The 27,479-nt window shown below is 38.7% G+C and overlaps 1 protein-coding gene across 5 annotated transcripts in view; it reads right to left on the reverse strand.

Annotated features, from left to right (window-relative positions):
• Nucleotides 1–27,199, reverse strand: part of Oseg6 (intraflagellar transport protein Oseg6) — a 745,559-nt gene extending 718,360 nt beyond the window's left edge. For all 5 annotated transcript variants that reach the window (XR_016549279.1, XM_090403102.1, XM_090403101.1 and 2 more), the window contains exons 1-2: nt 27,126–27,199; nt 17,226–17,317 (exon numbers count right to left, since the gene is read on the reverse strand). Coding sequence is in view for 4 of the 5 variants with exons in the window: in XM_090403102.1 (XP_090259228.1) it covers nt 17,226–17,317; nt 27,126–27,131 (98 nt within the window). In the remaining variant the exon portion in view is untranslated. The remainder of the gene's footprint in view (nt 1–17,225; nt 17,318–27,125) is intronic.
• Between the last annotated feature and the right edge of the window lie 280 nt (nt 27,200–27,479).

Raw genomic sequence — 27,479 nt, forward strand, 5'->3', positions numbered from 1 at the left:
ACTCATATTAATAAAATATGCATACCAATCTAGTTGGTTAAGTAGATAATGTCTCTACTTTCCAGCTAGCTGTATGTTTGAATCCCACTTATGTGCTCATAAACATTTGTAAACTGTTGTGATTTTTATTATTTTAATTCATGTGAAACCACCAACTTGCTTATGGGAGACCAGACTAGCTTCTTATAAAAGTTCCATGTCTGGTCTCTACAAGCAAGATTTAGATAGGAAGTTGAAGTTCAGAACAATAGAGCAAAAACTGCAAATAGAATTCTTAGGATAACTGCAATAAAGATACAAACACTGACATGTAAGAATATGGAAATCATTTTGTTTCTGTAGAAAGCTTCAATATAACCTCATCTGAACTACTGTGTGCAGACCTGCTCTCCTAGTTTCCTAGGTGATAAAAATACTGTTGAGAGGGTGCAAAGCAGAGTGTTCAAGATGATATCAGGTATGGAATGCAGATCAATTATGAGGAGAGATTGAGAATTTGTGGATTACATTTGCTAGCAAATAGGAGAAAGAGGGAATGATATGACAGAGGCCCACAATCTTCTAACAGGTCATACAAGATGCTAGCAGATAAAATTTTTCATTTTATGACAGGTGTAAATGGGAGGGGGGGGAAGGACATCCATAGAAGTTGATAATGAATACAGTAAAGAAAGGGGTGAGAGCTAGATTTTTCTCTCAGAGAGCAGTGCACAGTGCGAATGGCTTGCTTCTGGAGAATGTGAATGCAGATAGTGTAAATGAATTCAAGAGAAGATATGAATGACAGTGATATATGGCCTTCCTCGATGAGTCTCTAACTCCCTGGAAGTTTGTTGTACTAGTAATAATAAGAAGAATAATTATTTCTGGATTATCTAACATTTATCGTACCCAGAGAACTAATGCACTATATGTGTGCAGTCCTTGTGCGGTTATGAATGTCACAACAACAACAAAATAATAATAATCAATAACTAATAACATATATTATTTGTGAGGGTGTGAGCAGAGGAGGTGAGGAGAAGATTCTTTGCATGGAGAGTGGTTGGTGAGTGGAATGCATCACCTGAGTGTGTTGTAAATGTAGACACAATGAATCAGCTTCAAGGCATGGCTGGATGAGTTTCATGTGTGATAGTGTGTACCTTCCATGATGAGTCTCTAACTCCATGAAGATCAGATGTTAATAATAATAATAATAATATATAGGAAGGGCTGATTTTAGGTTTCCTCTATTTACAAAAGATTCAAATTAACGAACATTTCAAAAGAACAGCAAAAAATCAAAAACATAGGCAACAAAACAAAACAAAGGCCAAAAATAAAAGCATAAATGCAGTATGTTGCCAGCATTTGTGATTGTCTTTTGTTTTATATTCTATAACATTGTGGGCAAAGAAAAAGCAGTTTGTTTATGTTACCTTGAACCACATTGTAAGGACTGCTAAAAAGTGCAAGTCTTACTAATATTAGTATTTAAACAATCAATTAAAATGTCATCTACACATAGAGTCAATTCAATGTTTTCCTCAGCTAAAAAAAGAAGAAAATCATTTATTATTGATTTAAAAATAGAAGTGATCTGATGCACTGAATAAGGTGAGCATCATTCTGATGTGTGCAAAGCATTATTTCTTCTACAATTTCAACAACAGTAACCAGTGCAGATCACATAAAGTGTTCACATGCAGAAATTTTTAATGCAAAAGTATCAAGAACATAATATTCAATGAGTGAAATAATAGAGAAAATGGAAACTTATTAATGCTATGGATCAATGATATGAATCAAAATAGCATTCCTCCCATAACTTAATTTCATATTGCAGGAACCAATCTCATCAATCTCATTTAAAAGCATTATTAAATCTGACTATCATTATTATATTGTCTGCGCAGTTAGCCTAGTGACTATGCGCTTCTCAACCATATGCCTGGGGAAGGATTGCCCTAGGTTCGATTCCCATTGACGACATGAGGAGCTCAAGGATCTTCCTCAGCCATAGCCAAGTTAGCTGGTCTTGGGTGTGGGCAGCAGGGTTTTCCCCCAGTTTATCTGGGGGGTTTTGATCTTGCAAGCAGGCAAACCGGTCCCGTGAACACACAGGCTATAGTCATAGGATACCTCCAGGAATAAGGAGTCACCAACCTATTCTGTAGGATTTCGGTTCTGAATGCCTACATGGTAAAAAGTGTAGGTCTATGCGTGAGTGTAAATTAGGATAGGATTATCATTATTATGGGTATCTCCATGGAGTCTGTAGACTCATCGTGGGAGATCCAAACTCTCAAAACAATATCTATCATACCGCTTCTTGAATTCATTTACAGATGAAGAACTCACAACTGAGCCAGGCAATGCATTCCACTCATTCACCACCCTCCAAGCAAAAAATCTAGTTCTCACACCCCTTGTTAACCACACTTTTCCTTAATTTCCAGGGATGACCTCTAGTTCTTTCATTACTATCACACAGCTGAATTATTTCTCCTGCATCAATCTTATAGAAACCTTTTAGTAATTTAAATGTTTCTATCATATCCCCCCTCTTCTCTGCCTATCAACCAATCTCTGCAATCCACAAGCTCTCAATCCATCAATGTAGGGAGCATTTTTTACATTGCTCACCAAGTTAGTCACTCTCCTCTGAACGCTCTCCACAACCTCCTCATCTCCAAGGAATCCAGGTGATCAGACTTGAGCACAGTAATCCAAATGTGGAAGTATCGATGCCTTATAAAGGAGAATAATAACCTCTTTACCTCTGGATGTTAGTGTTCTTCAATAACCAAGTAATCCTATGTGCAATTTTGGACACCTTAGCAATATGCCCTCTGAACTTCATCTCCCTATCCCCCAACACTCCCAAATCCCTAGCCTCATCAATCTCTTTGAGTACCATTCCATCAATGTGGTACACAGCTGGTAATCTTTTAATCCCAAAATGCATAATTTTACACTTTTCCAAACTGAACTGACATCTATTACCTTTTGCTTATTTTGCCAGCTTATTTAAATCATTATGCAAACTCTCAACATCAGCTTGATTTTTTTATTACACTACCCAACTTTGCATCATCAGCAAACAACTGAATATCTCCCTTCAAGCCATTTCCTATATCATTTATGTACAAATTAAACAATAACAGCCCAAGCACAGAGCCCTGAGGCACACCACTAGTCACCTGCCTCATCCCAGACTCCAGTCCTCCATACACCACTTTCTGGTATCTCTCCATGAGCCATTTTCTTATCCATATCACCAGCTTATTTAGTATCCATCCCATCTGCTTCAATTTGAACAACAGTATTCCATTGGGTATCCTGTCAAAAGCTTTAGCAAAATCCAGAAGTATCACTGTGTAGCCATTCCCCTTGTTCAACTCAGATATCATTCTATTATAAAAAGTTAATAAATTGCTAAGGCAGGATTGACCTTTAACACAACCATGTTGCCACCCTATAGAGTATCATATTCTGATCCACCCATCCTTGAATTCTGTCCTTAACCAACTTTTCCAATACTTTTACCATCTGCTTCAATCTGCTAACAATAACCAAGTAAGAAGCATTGACAATTCCTTTGCACATTCACACAACACTCGAGCTGTGTGTGTGTGTGTGTGTGTGTGTGTGTGTGTGTGTGTGTGTGTGTGTGTGTGTGTGTGTGTGTGTGTGTGTGTGTGTGTGCGTGCGTGTGTGTGCGTGTGTGTGTGTGTGTGAGCATCTGATATATCTAACTATCAACCTATTGATATCTGGAGTGGTGGTGGTGGTGAAGATTTTGGAGAAATGGGTTGAAAAAAAATCTCTACTTTACATTGAACAACATGAGTTTAGTGGGGAAAAGTCATGTTTAAGCAACTTGCTGACATTCTATAATAATGTTACTCTGACTCTGTCTATTGACAAATTGGAGAATATGAAGGACATGATTTAAGGTTACCATATTCTATACATTAAGGTTACCAGAATCTATACATTAATGACACTGGGAAAGATTTGACATACAGTTATTTCCTGATGATGATGCAAAGATAGGAAGGTTAATCAGAAAACAACCTGATATGCATTACTTGCAGAATGATTTAAATAGGCTGAAATTGCAGGCACATGAAAATGTTAGTAAATGTAGTCATGCACTATGGCATAATTAAATATCCACCAACATATCATACTGGTGAGATTATTCTAGAAGAAGCTGATCATGGTAGGGATACTCGAGTTTTAGTAGACAAAAAGTTGAAGTTCAAAGTTCATATAGCAAAGACTGCAAATACAACTTGGAGGATAAATGCAATACTGAAATATACCTTGGCATATAAAGATACAAGTCCTTTTGCCTCCTCTTTACAAGGCCCTTGATAAGAACTCACCTGGCCTACTATATGTAGGTCTGGTCTCCTCATTTCCCTGGTGATTTTGCAGGGAGAGAGTGCAAAGCAGAGTGATAAAAATTATTAGATATGTGAAGAGCCAAAGGCTTCAATTCAGCGACATATAACTTGTTTAAGTTAAGGGATATTACATCCCATATAGTTTCTTAGCCGAATAAGAAACTCAAAGAGTTTCATGCCGAATATAGTAAAAACTATATATATATAAAGTTCGGCGATTCCAAGCGCAAGCAAATACCTGGATACTGCAGCACTGATCCCAAAGGGTAGTGCAAGCTGGGGCAACTCATGGTAGAGGTGGAGCGAGCTCCGATCACTATTCTTGATATTTGCCCATAATGTGAACTTAGCTCCTAGGAGCTGTATTTTTGTTCACATTATGAGAGAAGGTCACTACCCAGACCGGTTTTGACCTTTATTGAGGTCTCATCAGTGAGTAGCCAGACCTAGTTGATATCAAGTTTGTAGCGAACAGAACTTGTACCCCTACTACGAGTATTGCCGTGAGGTGCTCTAATAAATTATTAGATATGTGAAGAGCCAAAGGCTTCAATTCGGCGACATATAACTTGTTTGAGTTAAGGGATATTACATCCCTTGAGTTTCTTATTCGGCTAAGAAACTATATGGGATGTAATATCCCTTAACTTAAACAAGTTATATGTCGCCGAATTGAAGCCTTTGGCTCTTCACATATCTAAAAATTTATTAGAGCACCTCACGGCAATACTCGTAGTAGGGGTACAAGTTCTGTTCGCTACAAACTTGATATCAACTAGGTCTGGCTACTCACTGATGAGACCTATTCGCCAAGACGTGAAAGAGAGCTCCAGTTCCAGTTCGAAGGAGAAAGAACCTGTGCCTACCAGTCCAAAAGAGGATCCAGTTCCTGCGGCCCGAAGAGAGAGCTCCATGCTCAGATTCCTCTGTAGAACCCAAGCTTTGGTAAGACTTCTTTCTCTTTTTTTCTCCTTATCTGTTGTTTTGCCCACATTTTCTGCTCTGCCGTTTGTTTGCCACGAGGAACGCCCTGCGTTCCTCAACTTTGCCCTCCCTTACATCCCCTCTCTACAATTGTAGTCAGGAATTTCTGTAACTATGTCGCATTTTTTGCCTAGAACTAAGATGCTCGGTATCGAGCTCATGAAGCCTGTAGATCAGCGGACGTTAGCGGGAGCTCTAATCGAGACAGTAGGGGCTGAAAATATATACGGATTCATACCATACGGGAACAATAGATTTCAAGTAGTGGTTAAAAACGACCTAACAAAAAAGAAATTACTAGAAGGTTTTATTTGTTGTGGACAAACAATCAAACCATTCCTCGTAGGAAGCCTACGCAAAACACTAAAAATAACCAGGTTTCCACTAGAATACCTAGAGAATGAACCTGAAGTCAAGAAATTCTTCAGTCAATGGGGGGAAATCCACGAGATTAAAGCACTTGAGCACGCCGACTATAAAGGATGGAAAACAGGAGACGTTGAAATCCAGATTGACATGAAAAAAGAAGTCCCCAATTTTGTTTTTTTTGGGGGAACGAGGGTAATGGTGAACTACCCAGGTGTGAAAAAAAGGTGCTTTAGATGTAACTCGGAGTAACACCTTGGGGCAGATTGCCCTCGAATACAATGCAGAAATTGCAAATCGTCAAAGCATAAAATAGAAAGCTGTACAGAACCCTGTATTAAGTGTGGGGCTCTGACCCACAAAGTGGACACATGTCCGAACAAGACACACTCAGAAGCGATAGGAGGGACCATAACACCAATTAGGGCTATGCCCATCGGGAACCCTGAGAAAATATCAAGGAGCGATTTTCCAGAGCTCGGCCAACAGGCTGAAAAGGAAGCAGCAACGGAAACCCCAAAGATACCCAAGGCAAGCCGCCACACACAGAACATCACCAGCATCAATGTGGCAAACCATGAAGCTTGCAGGAAAGAGGAAGAGGTCACACCCAGCGCCCCCAACAAAGCGCGCAAGAGAAACGGAATCACAGGAAAAGAAAAAAGCGAAACAAAGCAGCATGATGTCATCGGAGGACGAAATAGAGACCACAGGTCAACGTCGAACAATAGGCGCAAAGCCCCTCGACAATGACGTTACAATGTTAGAGAGCCTACCCCCAGTAATGGATCAATTGGCACAACCCCAAGTCCACTCTACAGACAGGCTCGTCATTGTCTCGGATGCTCAAAGTGCAACCAGCTCCGACGAGGAACCAGAACCGGCTTTCATAAAACAAACACCAGATAACGCCCCCCCCCCCTCATTCTAACACCACCATGGAAGTTAAAATCGCAACTTTAAACACTAACGGACTATGCAACCCCTTTGCGCAAAGCGCTGTCTGGAGGCTAATGTTAACACACAAAATTAATATCCTCCTGATACAAGAAACCCATTTCTATAAGCATTGGGACGTGGAGAACTTCTCAAGAAGCTATCCGGTCACCAGCTATTGGTGCTTCGGGGACGCTCACTTGCGAGGGGTGGGGATACTAATTCGCCCCCCAATCGTGGGGGGGTTCTTCAACATCCAAAAAGACGCCACAGGACGCCTAGTAACGGTGGACTGGAAGTACGGTGGCCATACCATCCGACTTGCTGCAGTTTACGCCCCGAACAATCCATACCACAGAATTGGTTTCTTCTCTGCCCTTGAAAACTATCTCCTGGGAGCAGATATATGTCCTAATAGTTGCAGGAGACTGTGTGGAAGACACACGTCTAGACAAAATAGGCGGGAACGCAAACACTGGAACTGGCGGCATTGCCGCTTTAAATCGATGCTGTATAAATTTTGACCTCGTCGATATCTGGAGGCGGAATAACCTCGCCAAAGTAGAAACTACGTGGGGCCACGGCCAGATATCGACAAGACTAGACAGGGTGTATGTGTCCCAAAACTTGGAACAATGCGTTCAGAGGATACGTCACACTGCAGTGCATTACTTGACAACCGACCACAAGATGGTCATACTAAAAATCACGCTCCCAGAGGTGATGGAAACAGCCAGAGGTCCTTGGAGGCTCCCTCCCACCTTCCCCAGTCTTTTCAGCGACCAGCTACAGAACCTCTGTGACAGATGGACAAACACCAACTGGGACTGGGAAAACTGGCTGACCTTCAAGAGGCAGGCTAGGGAACTGTTCCAAAAATGCGGACGCGAAAGGGCCTACCAACAACGCAAACGGCTGAGGGATCTCTACAGGGAACTCGGCTGGTACCGGACAAACGAACGGAGCGGAGTTCCCTGCGGAGATCTCATCAGACAAGTAGAAATAGAACTGCAGCAAGAGCGGCAGAGTAGAGTCGAGGACCTCGACTTTCGAACGAGACTCTATCTCAGACATTTGGAAACACCTTCCGCCACATTCTACAACCAACAATGGGTGGCGGCTAATGATGAGAAAATGATTCACCAGATCAAGGAGAAGGGCCATATTTTACGCTCAACCCACGAAATACTCCGTCACTTTCATCAGCAGTATATCGGTATCTTCTCTGACCGGCAGGGCACGGATGACTTCAGTGAGTGGGACGCAACACGTTTTCCCGATCATCTTAGTGCCTGCAGGACAGGCCGATAACTGCAGCCGAATTAAAGGCCACGTGCAGAATGATGAAAACAAAGAAGACCCCAGGGCCAGACGGACTGGGGATAGAATTCTATAGATCTATCTGGGAATTTGTATTGGCAGCGTTAATAAACATCTTTAACGAATTCCTCACTTCGGGAAACATCCCCGAGGAATTCATTAAGAGCCACACCATCTTTATCCCCAAGAAAGACCGAGATCGGACTTTGTCGAATAACTGGCATCCAATCTCCCTAACCAACGTAGACTACAAGATTTTTGCAAAAATTATCTGCACGCACCTTAAGGGCGGTATCGAAAAAATAATAACAAGCTCACAGGTCTACGGGATCCCTGGTAGATCTATGGAATTCAATCTCTTTTTGTTAAGAGACTTGATCAAACTGGCCAAAGAGAAAAAATACCCCCTGGCACTTCTCTCCACCGACCTGGAGAAAGCGTTTGACAGCATCAACCACAGGTACTTGCAGAACATCCTACAAAAAACAGGCGTGGGCCCGAGACTTCGGCGTACAATTAAAAACATGTATGCGGAAGCCACGACCCAACTATCTATTAATGGGTTTCTAACAGAACCAATCCGCATAAAGAGAGGGGTTAGGCAAGGCTGCCCGCTAAGCCCCCCTCCTCTTCTCCCTAGTATTAGAACCCCTCATCAAAAGAATTGATAACACCCCTGCAATTAACGGTATTCCACTGCCCCAAGGCTCCAGACAATGCAAAATAGTGGCATATGCGGACGATGTAGTGGCTACACTCAGAGACTCTGAGTCCATCTATATCTATCTGCACACGCTGCAAAAATTCAGCATAGTCAGTGGTCTTCGTGTTAACGCACAAAAAACCAAAATCAAAAGTTTCGGAAATTTCCATAGCACTGGACTTCCCTACGGTTTAACGCAACAAACACAGCCCCTAACTATACTAGGCGTGCCCTTTTCAGACACCCTAGCACTACCAATCCAAAAATTGCAGGAGACAAGCAGGGAAAGGATAAGGCTGTTCAAACCAACCTTCTTCTCCTTTTATGGCAGAGCGACAGTAATAAAAACAATCGTCACCCCAATGCTGATGCACACTGTCAATATCACAGGCATCACACTGGCACAAGAAAATAAGTTATCAAAAGAACTCCTGGATTTCTTCTGGAATGGGAGAAAACGCGAAGTAAAGAAAGAATACCTACAACTCAAACAGGAAGAAGGGGGTTATGCTCTGCCCGATCACAAAAGCTTGCTACAAGCAAACACGTTCAAAACCGTACGGAAGGCCTTAAACTCCAACCACATTTCTGGCCTACTAATTAGATATTTTATAGTACTTTTCCTCCCCCTCTTTGGGATCACGGACTATGCTGGACCCCACACAAGGGGGGTGCCCAAGTGGTACCGTACAGTAGTGAAATCATTCACAACACTCGGAGACAGAGGAATAGCAATCCTCACACACAAACCCAAAGCAGTATACTGGGATTTCTTCCAACTTTCCAGGCGTGATACACCCAATCTTAGTACAAATAATGAAATTCTCTTCAGAAACATCAAAAATAGCTGGGGACAGCCTTTTCATCGGGATCTAGCCTGGAGAATAGCCTACGGGCGGCTCCCGGTGAAACAGGTGAAATCCGGCATGTACCTAACCCGTGCGACCCATTCTGCGATGTCTGCCAGGACGTGGAAACGGTGGACCACTTCTTTTATTTTTGCCCACCAGCCCAACGCATCTGGCGGAGACTCAGCACAGCATTGGGAATCCCCATGCTGACAGTAGAAGAGGTCGTATGACTACAATTCCCGCCACCAGTCCAAAAAACCCAAAAGTTCACTATCTTCCTAATCAATGTACTAAAATATCACATCTGGAAAGTATGGAAAAAATCCCAGGTACGAGACGCAAATTTAATGTATGCAAGAATAAGAAAAGGTTTCTTTTTCTACTTACCCAAATTTCTTGCACAAGAAAGGCACTTACTAGGAGACTTTAAATTTGTGAATCAATACTGCAAACCACCGACAATATGCTTTCTTATACAGGGACGCATCAAGCCCTGTATATCTCTTTAGAACCCAAAAAACCCACCATCCCCCCCACCCCAGGAAAAAGAATAACTACTCTGTCTCCCCTAGCCACAAAGCTTTCGCTGGCATGGTTTCTTTACTCCAAACAAGGGGGGGAGAGCTGAGAACCTGGGCGGCGAAGGCTTACTGCGAGGCGGTGCCGCTCCTCGTGAGCGGCATCTCCCGGGCCAGTCTCTTCCCCATTCTAAGTCCCAGTGGTACCAGGTATACAAGTTCCTCAGTAAGTTCCTATTCATTCCTACTTACCGGACCTTAAGTCCTGTTATTTTAGATTTAAAATAAATATTTAAATAAGTCCTATTATTTACATCTTGTCTTTTTTTAAAAAAAAATAAAAAAATTTTAAAAAAAAGTATTTACCTGGAATAAAAATAAGGATATTATATCTAGTAACATAAAAAGAACCTCCATTAATACTGGAGTAAATCATTACTTTAGATAAAATAATATGTGAACTATAGACAAAAGTCTATGTTTAACCTTTTTCTGAACAGATAAATTGAGATTATATGTTACAGACCATTTAGCCAATAAGGCTAAACAGGTTGACTGAGGCCTCTTTCTACCTCCTACTATCCTACTCTATCTTATATCATACTCCTCTTTTACTGTCTGCTGATCCTCAGCATGCTTTATTCTCCAAAGGCCAATAAGAGACATGAACTCCCATTCTACCTTAATAAAGGTCGAAACCGGTCTGGGTAGTGACCTTCTCTCATAATGTGAACAAAAATACAGCTCCTAGGAGCTAAGTTCACATTATGGGCAAATATCAAGAATAGTGATCGGAGCGCGCTCCACCTCTACCACGAGTTGCCCCAGCTTGCACTACCCTTTGGGATCAGTGCTGCAGTATCCAGGTATTTGCTTGCGCTTGGAATCGCTGAACTTTATATATATATAGTTTTTACTATATTCGGCATGAAACTCTTTGAGTTTCTTATTCGGCTAAGAAACTATATGGGATGTAATATCCCTTAACTTAAACAAGTTATATGTTGCCGAATTGAAGCCTTTGGCTCTTCACATATCTAATAATTTATTAGAGCACCTCACGGCAATACTCGTAGTAGGGGTACAGGTTCTGTTCGCTACAAACTTGATATCAACTAGGTCTGGCTACTCACTGATGAGACCTCAATAAAGGTCGAAACTGGTCTGGGTAGTGACCTTCTCTCATAATGTGAACAAAAATACAGCTCCTAGGAGCTAAGTTCACATTATGGGCAAATATCAAGAATAGTGATCGGAGCTCGCTCCGCCTCTACCACGAGTTGCCCCAGCTTGCACTACCCTTTGGGATCAGTGCTGCAGTATCCAGGTATTTGCTTGCGCTTGGAATCGCTGAACTTTATATATATATAGTTTTTACTATATTCGGCATGAAACTCTTTGAGTTTCTTATTCGGCTAAGAAACTATATGGGATGTAATATCCCTTAACTTAAACAAGTTATATGTTGCCGAATTGAAGCCTTTGGCTCTTCACATATCTAATAATTTATTAGAGCACCTCACGGCAATACTCGTAGTAGGGGTACAAGTTCTGTTCGCTACAAACTTGATATCAACTAGGTCTGGCTACTCACTGATGAGACCTCAATAAAGGTCGAAACTGGTCTGGGTAGTGACCTTCTCTCATAATGTGAACAAAAATACAGCTCCTAGGAGCTAAGTTCACATTATGGGCAAATATCAAGAATAGTGATTGGAGCTCGCTCCACCTCTACCACGAGTTGCCCCAGCTTGCACTACCCTTTGGGATCAGTGCTGCAGTATCCAGGTATTTGCTTGCGCTTGGAATCGCCGAACTTTATATATATATATATATATATATATATATATATATATATATAGTTTTTATTATATTCGGCATGAAACTCTTTGAGTTTCTTATTCGGCTAAGGAACTATATGGGATGTAATATCCCTTAACTTAAACAAGTGATAAAAATGATATTAGGATTTTGGAATACTGATTATGAAAACAGATCGAAAATTTGTAGGCTACAGACACTAGCAAATAGGAGAAAGAGAGGGTGTTATGATTGACACTTACAAACTTCTGAAAGAGTTATAGGAATTTTACATTTTATGGAGGGTGGGGAAAGGATGAGAGGGTATCCTTGGAAGTTGAGAATGGATGCTGTCAAGAAGAGGGTAAGGGATACATTTTTCTCTCATAGAGTGGTGCATGACTGGAATAGACTGCCAATGGATGCTGTGTGTGCAAGCAGTGTGAATAAATTCAAGAAAAGGTGTGACAGCTGGTGCAGGTAGTGTGTGGCCTCTCTCTCTCAATGAGTCCCTGACTCCCTACAGGTCTCTCTCAATAATAATAATAATAATAATAATAATAATATGTATGTATGTATGTGTGTGTGTGCACGTGTGCATTCATGCTTGTGCATGAAAATACACTCATTCACTCAAACAGGGCAAGTGCATTTTGTCAGCTGGCAAATAGTTGTAGACTGGAAAAAATATTTCTTATTTAATAAAAAATCTATTTAAGTAAATGGACTTTTTTTTACAGAGTCACTTTTTAGAGAGAGAGAGAGATAGAGAGAGAGTCACTTAAGAGTCAAAGCCAACTAACTGGGAGGAAACCTTCACATCACCTTTAAGGATTGTGGAGAACCGAATGGTGCTACTGACCTAATGTCGAATCCTCACTTTCACATGATACAACTCAATCTACTGGGTACTAAATGAATGAGAATTGGCTGGCAATTTGGGACTTAGCTGACCAAATTATATTCTCTACTGGCTTAAATCAAAAATATATATGATAGTATGATGAGAATCCATGAGGACTGGTGCATTGCCCAGTTAAACAAGACTCCTTCTGGTTTCATCAGGGAACCAGGGCAGAATATACACCACCTCAACATCTAGAAGAAAAAGAATAAAGCCAACATCATAAGAAATGAAGATAGGAACCATCAATATAAGGAGTATTAATGGAAAGGTAATTAAACTTGCAGAAGAAATGGAGGAATACCATGTAGACATAACTGGCATTACTGAGAACAAAAAAAGGTGAGATCTTGGTAAATAATACATATAGGATGTTATATTCAGGAAATAACAATCAACCAAAGCAAGGGGTGTCCCTTCTTTGAGTCAAAGAAGGGACACCCCTGGGATAAAAAACACTGGCTTTTCCCATGATTTATATGAATAAAAATTAAAACATAAATGATATATATTAGACATACCTTAAAAGTATAATAACATAAATGATGTATATCAAACATACCTTGGGGAAGATCTTCGTGTTTTTGTCTTCGTGTGTTTTTGTCTTGTTAACTTTTAAAATTTTCTTGGAACATAAATTTTGATGAGACATCATTGGTAAATATAAAATCATAAAATGAAAAATATTCTTTATGCTGATCGAACCGAGTAAATCAAATACTCGGTTCGATCAGCATAAAGAATATATTTCTTTTTCTTTGATAAGAAAGTATTAATTTATTTTCCATTATTTAGCTATATTTTAATTTTTTGACCTGCACAAATAAATTTACATGTAAAAATCAACATTCATAAAACAGATTTTTAATTAAAATATACTAATTCTGCCGTATAAAACGAACACCGTGGACCACACAAAAAACCTGAGAGGGCCGCATGCAACTGCGGACCATTGGTTGCTCATCACTGCGTACGGCTCCCTAAATTTTTTTTTAACAGATATAATTTTAAAAATGGCTCTTCAATCCAAAAAGGTTGTCGACCCCTGGTATAGAGCATAAAAATGTCACTGCTTCTATACCTATCATTGTCCCCTCTTGATCCTCCCCCTGGGCTCAATGTTACCTGAAGTCTCCCCCCCCCCTTGACACACTGACTCATTCAAAAAACAGCAATCTTTCCAGATGCCTTTGTCCTTCCTCATTCAAATGTAAGCAGTCTCTAGCATGCAGTTTCCTTCTGTCCTCAAACGCCCTCCAAGCATCCATGTATTCCAATCCTCTCTCTTCTCATGCATTCTGGCTATTATGCGATTCAGTATTGCTGCTCTTCTGCTCAGCTTGTCACTATCATACCTGGGCAGTGCACACACACCCACACACACACACACACACACACACACACACACACACACACACACACACACACACAATCTTCCCTCTCTGCATTTTCTTTATATGATATGATATTTTTAAATATTAAATAATAAAACAAAGATTTGCTCCTCCTTACAAAAACATATGTATAAAATTCAATAACATACCTATTTCTTTAATTTTTAATTTAAAATATCTTCTTAATGTGACTTTTGCTGTTGAACTTCTTGGGATAGTTTCTCAATATGCTGTGATTTTCATTTTCAAACATGATGAAAGACTCATGTTGTTTAGTAGGTTCTCAACTTACTTTTAATAAACTTCATATTAGAAAATATTTGCTCACAGAAATATGTCGATCCGAAAATCAGAAGTCCAAATGCATATGTTTGAACTCACCGAATGTAAGTGTCCGGTAAACAATTCCACGTGTCAAATGTTTTTTAAGATCTTCTATTTCAGACCATTTTTTTGTATTGCATGGGTAGATAAATAAAGTAATAAATAAAGTGACAAGAGCAGTTGATGAGGGAAAGGAATATACTGCCATTTTTTTGGATTTTGCAAAGGCATTTAACAGGGTGCCACATGATGTGCTGATATTTAAGTTGCAGCACATGGGTTTAAATGTCAGGTTAGTCAAATGGATTCAGGATTGGCTGACTGATAGGTATCAGAGAGTTGTGTATGGTGGGGCAATATCAAGGAAGCAGAAGGTTACACGTGGGGTTCCACAGGGCTCAGTAATGGGACCTGTATTGTTCAACCTTTATATCAATGATATTGTCAATGGATTGCAAGGGGACATTCAGTTGTTTGCAGATGATGTGAAGCTGGGAAGGATTATCAGTAATAGTGCAGATGTGGCAGCCCTGTAAGAGGATTTGAATAAACTAGACAGATGGGCAAATGAATGGGGGTATCTGTTCATGCAGAAAAATGCAAAGTCTTGAGGTTTGGGATCCATCGATGGGAGGATGCATACTCAATTGGAGGAGCTGTACTGGAGGAGGTAGGGGAAGACAAGAGATCTGGGGGTGATGATTGATAGAAAACTAAAATTCAGAGCACACTGCAAAGTGGCGAGGGTAACTCAGAGGGTTGCTGCAATACTGAGAAGGATAGAGGGAAGGTACTGCACAGGGCAATAAATGATCAAAGGGGAAAGAAGTCATCCAAAAACTGAATGAGGATGTTGTAACAAATAATTATGTTTTGGGAATGGAGAGAGAGAGAGAGAGAGAGAGAGATAGAAGGTGGGGGGTGAGAATGATATGTGTAGCCACAGGGGAAATGAAAAAATAATATGAGGTGCAACAGGTACTGTAATACTGTAGTATGTGTGAAATGGAGTCATCTTCTTTGACAGGTCTACTAAGTAGCCTAGAAATAATACTAATACCAATTGCTTGAATCCTATTTATTTTGCAAATTTTATTAATGAATATGCATAATCACAGTAAGCATAAAGTACTTTTTTTTTCATAAAATATCACTAGTAAATCATAAAAGAAAATATAAAAAAAAAAAAACTCTCAAATCTCAAATGTGAATGATTAAATGAACGAATAAATGACTGAAGCTATACATTGAAGTCCACTATATTTCTGTTGTTAGTACAGTAATCCCTCAATTACCGAACCATAACGAGCAGATAATTGAAAGGGTGATTATTTTGAACATTGGATAATTGAGAGATATCACTGCATGCAAACTAGAAAACAGTAGGGATTTTCTTGTGGTCAATATTCTTTAGATTTTTTAAGTTTCACTTGTGCTTTAATTCCCAAAATGTATTAAAATTAGTATGATAAATTAAAATGAAAATTATTTTAAAAAAGGAACTGAATATTATAATTCAAGAACTGGTATATTTTAATTCTTTAATTTGTATATTAATGATATAGGAAATAATTTAAAGGGGGATATTCAGCTGTTTGATGATGCAAAACTGGAGAGGGTAACAGTTGATAAAGGTGATGGAGATATCCTGCAGGATAATTTAAATATACTGGCATTGTGGGTAAAGAATAATAGTTATTAATTTAATGCTGCAAAATGCAAGTTATGCATTTCAGTATAAGAGGATTACATACTGTTTTTTACACCATGGTACTGGATAGAAGAAATGATAAGGATAGGGGTTAATGATGAGCAGAGAGTTGAAATTTATGGAGCATATTCTAAACTTTCAAAATAGCATGAAGGATAACTTGGAATTGAAAAACACACAAACAAGCAAAGGTAGGAAGATTATTATCCCTCTTTAAGGCTATGATTTGGCCTGCATCTTGACTACTATGCAGAGATTTGTTCATCCAGGTTTCTTAGGGGATCAGGAAGTGGTAGAGAGAATTCAAAGATGAGTGACCAAGCTGGTGACAGGGCTGTGGAATGCTCCCTATGAGAACGGATTGAAAATATTATTATCATTATTACGTGACACTTCTGAGAAGTCCAAAGACTCATCGGGTGGGGGGGGGAGGTACCTACTCTACAACTCTCGATCTCCATCACTCAATCCACCAACTACAACGAACTGCAACTACCATCATCTACATCAATGCCATCTACTGCCCACTAGTATTTTCACAGACAATCACAAACATCCATGCCTACGACGGGATTCGAATCTGCAACCTTCTGGCTGGAGAGCGGATATGCTAACCACTCAGCCAACTGCAGAAATAAGGGGACATGAGAGAAACTTATAAGTTACTAAAGGATTTCTTTAAGATTGACACAAAAGAAATTTTTCAATATATGACAAACAGAGAGATAGAGAGACCTAGGGATTGTCCCCGACAGCTGAATAAGAGGTGGTTAGTAAGGATGTACAGCCTAGATTTTTTGCTTGGAGAGTGGTGAATTAGTGAAATGGATAGTTAGAAGTAGTTGACAGTGCCTTAACAGTAAATGAGTTTAAGGAGAGGTATGATAGCTATTTGTGTGTATAAAGATTAGTGTGAATCTCCTGCAATGAGTCTTCTAACCACATAGATACGCCTGTATAACAATAATAATAATAGAAAAAGCATGGAAGAAAAATACTTTACAAAAAGATCCTTACCCAGTAGTAACAAAATAATTGCCACTAGATTTCTGCCATGTGAAAACAATCGGACCAGGGCCATGAGTTCTTGATGATATTGTAAATACCCTCTATATAAAAAAAACAACATTTTGTTATCAAAAAGAGTATTACAATTAAATATGATAACAAGTAAGTTAATAAAGTTAAATAAACTTAATATTTTTTACATGGAGAAATGTAAGTGAATGCTTCCACGATGAGTCTGCTGACTCTGTGGAGGATGTAATAATAACAATAATAATAATATATACCAGTATCAGAAAATGTGAAAATTAAATAACAGCACTGCAAAAAAAAATAAAATACAAAAATTAACTTCAAAAAGGAATGTTGGTATTCTCAATGAAATATATCACTTGTATTCTTTTTTTTTAACTAAACTGAGTAGGAAAGTAGAATATGTCTCTTATTAAAAATATTAAAATTGTGTTACAATTTTGTAAACATTTGTTCACCATTGCATTCAAGCTTATAGGTGATTATTAATCACACGTGCAAGTAAAGATGATGACAACATATGTGATATAATAGCTAAAACAATAATTATCTTCTGTATATATCAAAGTCAAATTGTCATCTTCAGAAACAATATACACACACTCACAAAAGGTCTGTGTAGCTCAGTAGAAGTGGCATTTGCATCCTTTATGCTATGCCACCCCAAAGATAGACTTAAGTTCAAGTCAAGTTGCTGACTAGAGGAACTTTTTCAAAGTCCTTTCTTTGATTGGCTCCCCTAGTTAGTCAATCTCTGGAACAGGAAAAGTGTTCTTTTTTTTTTCTCCCAGAAATTTGTGTTTTTTCATCCTGTAAACTCAAGAAAATCAACTATTCAAAAAAAAGCTCAACAAATCAACTAATAGTGTAGAACTTGCACTATTTCAGACAATAACATTCCTGTTGGAGTTAGGGACCATGAAATGGCAGTACTTGTTTGCCAGTCTCTTTATCGGTTGCCACTTATGATCAGTAATAGTCTTGGGACAGCTATCTCTGACTGGTTACAGGTGGAAATTGAACTGCCCACTCAGTCTCAAAATGTTAGATGGGGAAAAAATGGCCTCGCTTATTCTCTATAAGGGAATAACAAGCATTGGTTGATTTGGCGCGTGCGCACACACACACACGCGCGTGACTGAAGCAAGGAAAAAGGAGAAAAGTCCTAAAAGTGAGCCATATGGCTGCCTGGATATTTTTGGTAACTAGACTGGATTTAAGGATGAAAGTTTTCCAGATATAAGATAATTTTATGAATTTAAATTTAATAAGGCTGGTAATGTTTTAAGATTCAGATACATTCAAGAATGATACAGATATGGTATGCCCACAGATTCCAGACCCTTCGACACTTCTGCGCATGCCAACAGGAGGAGAATCCATTCCAATAATAGGGTAATCAGTCCGTATTCTGGGATGAGTTGTTTATTATTACACGTCGGAAAATTAACTTCTCTTTTATGATTATTATAGTCAACTATATTGCTTGTATAACAGTTGGAAAATTTTACTTAACACGTTCATTGCCAAGCTGAAAATTGGAATTTCGTGTGGTGGCCAAATTTTTTTTACTTGATAGCGACGTCCACGCGATAACGTGTGATCGGCTGTTTGGTGAGAACTCGCATCACGCGATATCATGTGATTGGCAATAAACATGTTAAAAAGCACGTGATTTTGCATGTTGGCAACCAATTCATATGTCCTTCATTTCTTTCTCCCCTTCAGCATAAATCGACTATTCTTGGCAAGACACCAAGCAGAGATCTACAAACTGTGGGTGAACTATAATGATTTATGTGTAGATTTGAAAAAATATCCTAACCTCAATAAATTCAGATGCATAAAGCTATCTCTTAAATTGAGAAAATTTCGTCTGGCCTTCAGTCCTACAGTGGAGAATATCCAATCAAGCCACTAGGTGACATGACTGGTCGCTCTTAGAATTTCTAGGTAATATTTTAGGACTTTAGGCTGCTTTCCTATCCCTCTCACTTATTCATGTAGTACTTGTGTATACAAGTCTTTACTGGTGCAATGTTGTATGTTGTTTCCTAAAGATGAAAATCTGATTGAAAAATAAAGGAAATAATTAAATTATTTTAATTATCGTATCTACACTTATATTTCCTTATTAAAAAGGGTGAGTGCTCGTCTGATAGAAATGGATGACATAAAAGAGCAGTAAAAAAAAATTTTTTTTAAGTTCTGAAAAAGAGAACGAGCGATGGTAAGAAAGACAGTGAGGTGAATGTGGTGGAAGTTAAAAAACAAAATGCAGAAGATAAGGTGGTGAGCGGCACTGACTGCGAACAAGCATGTATGATGCAAGGTTCAAAAGTTCAAAAATTCGAAAGAATGAATGAGAGCAAAAGAATGAATGTGACACAAGGCTTGAAAGAATGAAGGACAGCGAAAATGTGATGCAAGATTCGAAAGTTGAGTTGGTTAAGATGAGGCAAGAGATGAAATAGATGCAGAATGAAGTTAAGAGAATTCAAAATATGTAAGGAAGAGTGAAAATAATGAAAGCAAATGCTGGTATCAAAGAGGCAACGAAAGACTCACGAGTGACATTGTATGTGATTCAATTATTAAAGATGTGCTGGATGAGAGGATGCATAAAGTATGTTTTACTGGAGGTAGAATGAGTACAGTGATTGAGGCATTAGATATGAGAAGTAAGCAAGCAAAATAGTTGGTAGTTGTAATATATATACAAATGACTTGACTGTAAACAAAGAACACATCAGATTGAATATCAGGAGGTTTGCTGAGACAAATAAAAGGGAATAGTATGATAGGAACGTTAGTAAGCATGTTGCCCAGGTATGATAGTGGTGAGATGAGGTGGAGAGCAAGGATTATGAATGATATGTTAGAGAAACGTGTGAGGAGAAAGGAGTGCAGTTTGTTGATGTGTGGAATAAGTTTGGAAGATGAAGTAAACTGTACAGGAGCGATGGACTGCATTTGAGTGGTTTTGGTGGAAATAGCTTGGAGAAGTAGCTTAGAGAAGTGAGTGCAAAGAATGAATCTGATCAAGTGGTAAGCGATGTGGAAGAATGAGAGAGTAAGACAGGAGAGATTGAAGAGGTGGTTGTGAATGAAGCGAGCATCATGAGTATAGAGAATGAGAGAAAAGGTGTGCAAGACAGACAGGGAAACGGGGAGGCTCAGGGTGCACAGAAGAACACAGTGTGAGAAAGGTAGATACTCCAAGAGGATGTGAATCCATGTGTAGACAAAAAGGGAAGGAATATCGAAGATGAATAGGGAGAAAAAGAAATGGCTTGAATTAAGCATGGAGAAGTCACGTCAAATAAGTGGTTTCAGTCGAACTAGCTATAGATCCAAGAATAAGTTGCTGTGTTTGTATATGGATGCTAGAAGTGTAAGAAACAAAGCAAATGAAATGGTTGCATTAATTGAGTCTGTTCACCCAAAAATTGTTGGAATAAGTGAGACATGGCTGGATGAGGACAACATCCTGACAGGAATAGAGATGGAAGGGTATGATGTGTTTCGTGAAGACAGAAAGGGTAAAAAGGGGAGGGGGAGTGCTATTGATAATAGAGAAAGAGTTATATCCATACAAAGTAGAGATGCAAGAGGGAAATAGTGGCAGTGGTTCTGAGGCAGTATGGTGTGAAATAGAGGTGCATAGAATGAAATACTTACTTGGATGTTGTTATAGACAAGTTAATGTGGATGATAGTAACTATGAAATGTATAAGCAAATTAGTTAAGCAAATAAGAAAAGGGTAATTTTAACTATAGCAATATAAACTGGGATGATGAGATAGTAAAGAAAATGAGTTTTTTTGAGTTTCTGAGGGACAACTACTTCAGACAGAGGGAACACAAGGATTGAGGGTTTTAGATTTGATCATCTCATCAGAGTATGCAATTATAAATGAAGTTTCAAATCAGTTGGTGAGTGACCATGATGTGATTACCTGGGTGGTTCCCAGGAGTGCGAGAACTCTGTGAGAGAAGGGTATATGTGGAACTGCAAAGCTGGTGATTATGAAGAGCTCAGGAGACAGGTGCAGGTGTACCATGGAATGAGGAGTTAGCTGGAAAAGAAACCAATGCCGCTTGGAGGATATAAAACAACTATCTAGCAGAAGCAATGTCTAAATATATTCCAAGGGTCAAAAGGTTAAATAAGGTAGGTGTGAAATGGATTAATGAAGAAATTAAGTATGTGATGCAAAGAAACAAAGCACTATGAAGACAGCATAAGAGAAGTGGTAATAACTAATTCCATGAGGATTACAAAGACCAGGCAAGGAGGGTGAATTGGTTGATAAGAATAGCAAAAGTGAAGTATGAGCAGCAGTTAGCTAATGAAGCCAAAAAGAATACTAGGGAGTTCATCATGAAGGTTGTTTTCTTGATCATAAATTACTAAATAATAATATTTGGTTAACCGATCAAATGTTGATCAATTTTATTAATAACTGAACTGGGTTCAGTTGTTAATAAAATTGATCAACACTTGATCGGTTAACCAAATATTATTATTTAATACTAGGGAGTTCTTTCAATATGCAGCCAGAATGATTATGGAAAGATGACACTGATTGGAGGAAATGGTATAAGGACAACTACTGCAGAAGACATAGTGGAGATACTTTAATCAGCAATTCATCAAGGTCTTTCATTCTTGTAAATGACATCATGGAGAGATTGAGAGCAGTTAATGATGGGAAGGAGAGACCGACTGCAAGTGAGCAAGAGGTGTATGGGGAATTGAGCAAACTTGATGTTAATAAGGCTGTTGGACTTGATAATATATCACGTCTTCTGAAGGAATGTGCCAGGGAGTTGACATCTACCTTGACACATTTTTTTTAATATGAGCCTTGCACTGGGTTAAGTTCCAAAGGAGTGGAATGAGGGCAAGATTGTGCTGCTTCATAAGGGAGGTAATAGAACTCAGGCATTAAATTACAGGCCTATCTGTGTGTCAAGTGTTGAGGTTAAGTTGTTGGAGAAGCTGGTGAGAACTAGCGATTATTGGGTTGACAACAATGGTATTATCTTTGATGGACAGCATGGATTTGCTAAAGGGAGGTCACGTTTTAGTAATCTACTTACCTATTACAATAAGGTAATGACTTCCTTAGAGAGAGGAGATGAGAGGGATAAACAGTAGTATATACTTAGATTTCACAGGGGCTTTTGATACATTACAACATGATAAGCTGATAGTCAACTAAAGAGGATGAGGTTGGATAATGGGTATTTTTTTTTTATTCCCCTTAAAAATCATCTCCACACTTCCACATGAGCACAATGTATTCCTGCAAATTTCACAGCATTTGGAGATCATTGAGTGGCACTCCACAAGGCTTTAACATTATCAGTATAAGTCAGGATGGATTTCTCAGGAGGTGCTCTTGTTTTGGCAATCTGGTTGTTTTTATTATTATTATTATTATCCCAAGACCCCATGGAGTCAGGCTCATCCAAGAGGTCCGTTTGTCATACACACAGCTCATTATACCATACCACACTGAAATTCTCTACAGACACCACACTCTTAGGCAAGGCATTCCAATCATTCACAACTCTCCTGCTGCAAAAAAACCTGCTTCTCACTCCTCTGCTTACATCCTCCTCATACAACGTCCAGGGATGTCCTCTGGTTCTCCCCTGATCTTCCACTGTTTGCTGTAAAACCTCTCCAACACTGATAATATAACAACCCCTTACTAACTTGTAGGTCTTTATCATATCATCCCTCTTCCTTCTACCCACTAGACTGTGTAAATTGCATCTCAGCCTTTCCTCATATTCAACATTTCAGAGATCAGAAGCTACTTTAGTAAGTCGTCTCTGGATCCTTTCCAACATCTCTTCGTCCTTTTCAAAACCAGATAACCAAATCTGTGCACAGAGGTCCACGTGTGGCCTAATCAAAGACTTATACAATGGAACAAGACTTCTACAAGTCAGTGTCCTCCGTATCATTCCCAAAATTCTTTGTGTTGTCCTCACAATTTTGGCAATGTGTCCTCTAAATTTCAGATCATTATCCACTATCACTCCAAGATCTCTTATTTCCTCCACCTCCGACAATATGTCCCCACCAAGCATAAATTCTACATCCCATCTTTGTTTCTCAAATTTTAAAACCTTACATTGAACTCGCATCCCCATTTCCGTGCCCATTCGCTCAATTTATTCAAGTCTTCTTGTAAGGCCACATCATCTTCTTTACTCTTCATAGTTTGTTCAAACATTGCATCATCTGCAAACAACTGAATATCTCCATCTCAATCTTCACCAATATCATTAACATACAGCTTAAACAGAAATTGTCCTAAAACAGACCCCTGAGGCAAACCACTAGTGACTTTCCTCTTCTTGGATATTGCTTCATAACTTGCTGATATTTAAGTGCCTCCATAGCACAACTGGAAAAATGACGGTACATTGCATCCTTCGAATGGAATAGGCCTAAGTTCGATTCTCGTCGCGATGGGAGGAATCTTTATCTGGACGATTTCAATTGAAGATGAATTAGCCGATCTCATATGGAGGTAGCAGGGTTTTTTCTCCCGGAAACTCAGGTTTTTCCTCCTGCATAAAGACAAATCAGCCCTTCAGAACACGCATCGGACTCCTTGGAGGTGTTAGGAATAATAATAATAATAATAATAATACCTATCAGACAGCCAGTCTCCGATCCAATGCACTAATCTAATATCTAACCCTATCTGCTCCAGTTTGACTATCAACTTATCATGCGGTAATCGATCAAAAGCCTTTGTGAAATCTAAGTATATTACTGTGCATCCTTCTCCTCTGTCCATGGAAGCAGTCATCTTATTGTAATAAGTAAGCAGATTACTAAAACTTGACCTCCCTTTAGCAAATCCATGCTGTTCATCAAAGATAATACCATTGTTGTCAACCCAATTCTGGATCCTACTTCTCACCAGATTCTCCAACAACTTAACCACAACACCTGGCACAATCGTGCCCTCTTTCCACTCCTTTGGAATTGAATCCAGTGACTCATATTAAAAAAATATGTCAAGGCAGATGTCAACTCCCTGACACATTCCTTCAAAATATGCGGTGATATATTATCAAGTCACGCAACCTTATTAACATCAAGTTTGCTCAATTCCGCATGCACCTCTTGCTCACTTGCAGTCTGTCTCTCCTCCCCATCATCAACTGCTCTCAATCTCTCCATGATGTCACATTCACAAGAATGAAAAACCTTTATGAACTGTTCCGTATCTACACTATATCTTCTGCGGTAGTTGTCCTTATACCATTTTCTCCAATCAATATCATCTTTCTATGATTAAAATAAAAGTAGCAAAAATAAGTGGAGAGGGAAATGTATATGCTGCAATTTTTCAACAGCATTCGACAGGCTGCCTCATAAGTTACTATTTAAGTTGGAACTGAATATATAAGTATGGAAGTGAATAAGAGTTAGTGGAGCGTGTTGGCTAAAGGACAGATAACATTGTTCATGGAGGAACAATATTAGAGAGAAGAAAGTTACCAGTGTGTTACGTACTGAGGCCTATTACTCTTGAAGCTTTATATCAACAATAATGAGAGACATTCAGCTGTTTATGGATTTTGTGAAGGTAAGTAGCAAGCATTATTAGGTGAAATACCAATGTACTCTGTCTTCAGGAAGATCAGAATATGCTCAGGAGGTGAGCAAATACTAGAGGAGATCAGTTTAATGTCACTGAGAGAGTAAGGTTTTAAACTTTGGGATTCACAAATAGGAGATTTTATACTCTCTTTGTGAATATGCACTGTAGGAAGATGGAAGAGGTGCAAGGTCTTGGGATGATGGTTGATAGTAATATGAAATTCAAAGGGCAACTCATTTATATTTGATGCAGAACTGCAATGCTAAGATGGTTGATGACCAAGAGAAATAAAATGGTAGTGGTTCCATTGTATAAAACTTGATCGAACTACATCTGAACTATAGTGCCGAGATCTGATCACCAGGATTTGGAAAGAATAAAGCATACAGTGCAAAAATAGTCAGAAAGAATTATTTCAAGAATATAAAGAGTGTGGTAGAGAGAAGACGAAGGCAAGATGAGATTGAGATATTAATATATTGGAAGTTTTTCCATTTGGTTATACTATAAATTAAAGATGCCACAAAATTATATTCTTGGTTTAATCCTTTACACAAGTATAAGCAAACAAAGTTAGTGCCCAAAGTAACTTCAGGACTGGAAAATTCATATATTATTATTATTACGACACCTCCAAGGAGTCCAAGGACTCATCGTGGGAGGGCACATTACTCTACTTTGCTAAATACATCTCACTCCCTCCACTACTGCTTAATTATCCACCTATGACACCATCAATGCTATCTATCACCCATCATCATCACCAACAAGAACATTTTTGTCTGTAAATTACGTGTGTTCTGAAGGCCAATTTGTCTGTATGCAGGATGAAAAACCCCAAGTTTCCAGAAGAAAAAAACCCTGCTACCACTGTATGAGATCGGCTACTTACTTTCAACTGAAAAAGCCCATATAAGGATTCCCTTTGTCATGACAAGAATTGAACCCAGGTCTTTTCCAATCGAAGGACGCAATGCTCTGTTATTCTTCCAATTGCACTATGGCAACTATTATATAGAGACTAATGACTTCATATCACTTGCCTTAGTATCCCATAATGCATAGCACATATCCTTATGGATATCTGTATAACTACACATTATGGAAGGGATCACTTGATTTTTGATCAAGTGCTTTATGTCTAACCCAACTCTCAGATCCTTAACTTAAAACTGATTTGAGCACTATCTTGTACACTACTAGTTTGATGTTTTAGCTAATTTCTTTCTTATTTCATTTGCTGTTACGGTTTTGTCATATCAACTCTGCATATCCTGTTGTCTATTTCCAAACTTAATTTGCCCTTGTAAGTAAAAACCACAACCTAAATAACTGAAGTACTTTACTTGTTTTTCTCCATGAGAATGCTGCTGACTTTTTTATGTACCCTCCTTCTTCTTTCCTATTTTCATAGTTGAGGTCTTTTTGTTGCCGATTTTCATATCAAATTTGTTACAACTGTTATTCAGTTTGGTTAGAAAATTCTGGAGAAATTTATATTGTCTAATCATACACACACACACACACCTTCTTCTTCACCCATAGACTATGTAGACCATTGGTGACACTATAAAGGTTTAGTCCTGACAGAGTCAATGAAGAATTACTGGACTGTCTAATATTGTATATATAAAGGTGATTCTAGGTCGAACCTGGTGTTTTTAATATTAATCTAATATTGTTTTAATTGAGTAACCAGATGTAAGCAAATTTTAATACTGTTTAAGAGCCTTTTTCAAAAACACAAGTGTTTGCACCCATATGATAACACTTGACTGTTGTTCAGCTTGCCATTTACTTTCAATACAACATTCAAACCATAATTAGTGTGTTAAAGCTAAGGGCTGGGAGAAACTTCCTGGAAGAATTAAATAACATTTGTAATCCTGTCTCAGTGCTATTTCACTCCATTAAGCCTCGGACAGCCTGACCTCAACCCCTCATTATTATTAAACGACCCCGTGGAGTCACAGAATCATCTAAGAAGTCCCTTCTATCTCACTATGCTTTAACAGTATATTCTCTCCTTTCGTGTTTTTTTTTTTTTTTTTTTTTACTAATATTCACGTCAATTGATAAAGGTAATTCCCACTATAGCTTCTATTTTTATGCTTTCCTTCACTCAATTCAACGAATACTTTACTAAATTTTGCCACAACTAAATAATGATGAAATTATGTAATCATTTGAGAAAATGCATAAATTTATTAAGCAGCTCACACTGACTGCAATACTTAACCTTCATTGTACAATTACATAAAATGGTAAATTGTTTCCAAAAGTAAATACAACCGTTTCGTACAACTTCGCACGTGAAAATTTATTTGTTCTACCAAACGAAAGAATGTGCTTCTTAAAGTCCCCTTACGGCAGATATCTGTACTATACAATACATGGAAAAAATGGCTTATTATACTACAGCTTTCTGTGAATGAGAAAAATAATATTAAAGATATTAAAAACAATATAATGAAAATTGCCATTCACAGAGAGCTGTATTCCGCGCGGTTAGCCTGGTAGCTGTGCGCTTCGCAACCATATGACTGGGGAAGCAGTGTCCCAGGTATGATTCTCGTCGAAGACGTGAGGAATT

Source organism: Typopeltis vanoorti, chromosome 13, assembly GCF_054136105.1.
Source record: "Typopeltis vanoorti isolate ZY-2024b chromosome 13, IOZ_Tvanoo_1.0, whole genome shotgun sequence".
Taxonomy (NCBI): Eukaryota; Metazoa; Arthropoda; class Arachnida; order Uropygi; family Thelyphonidae; genus Typopeltis; species Typopeltis vanoorti.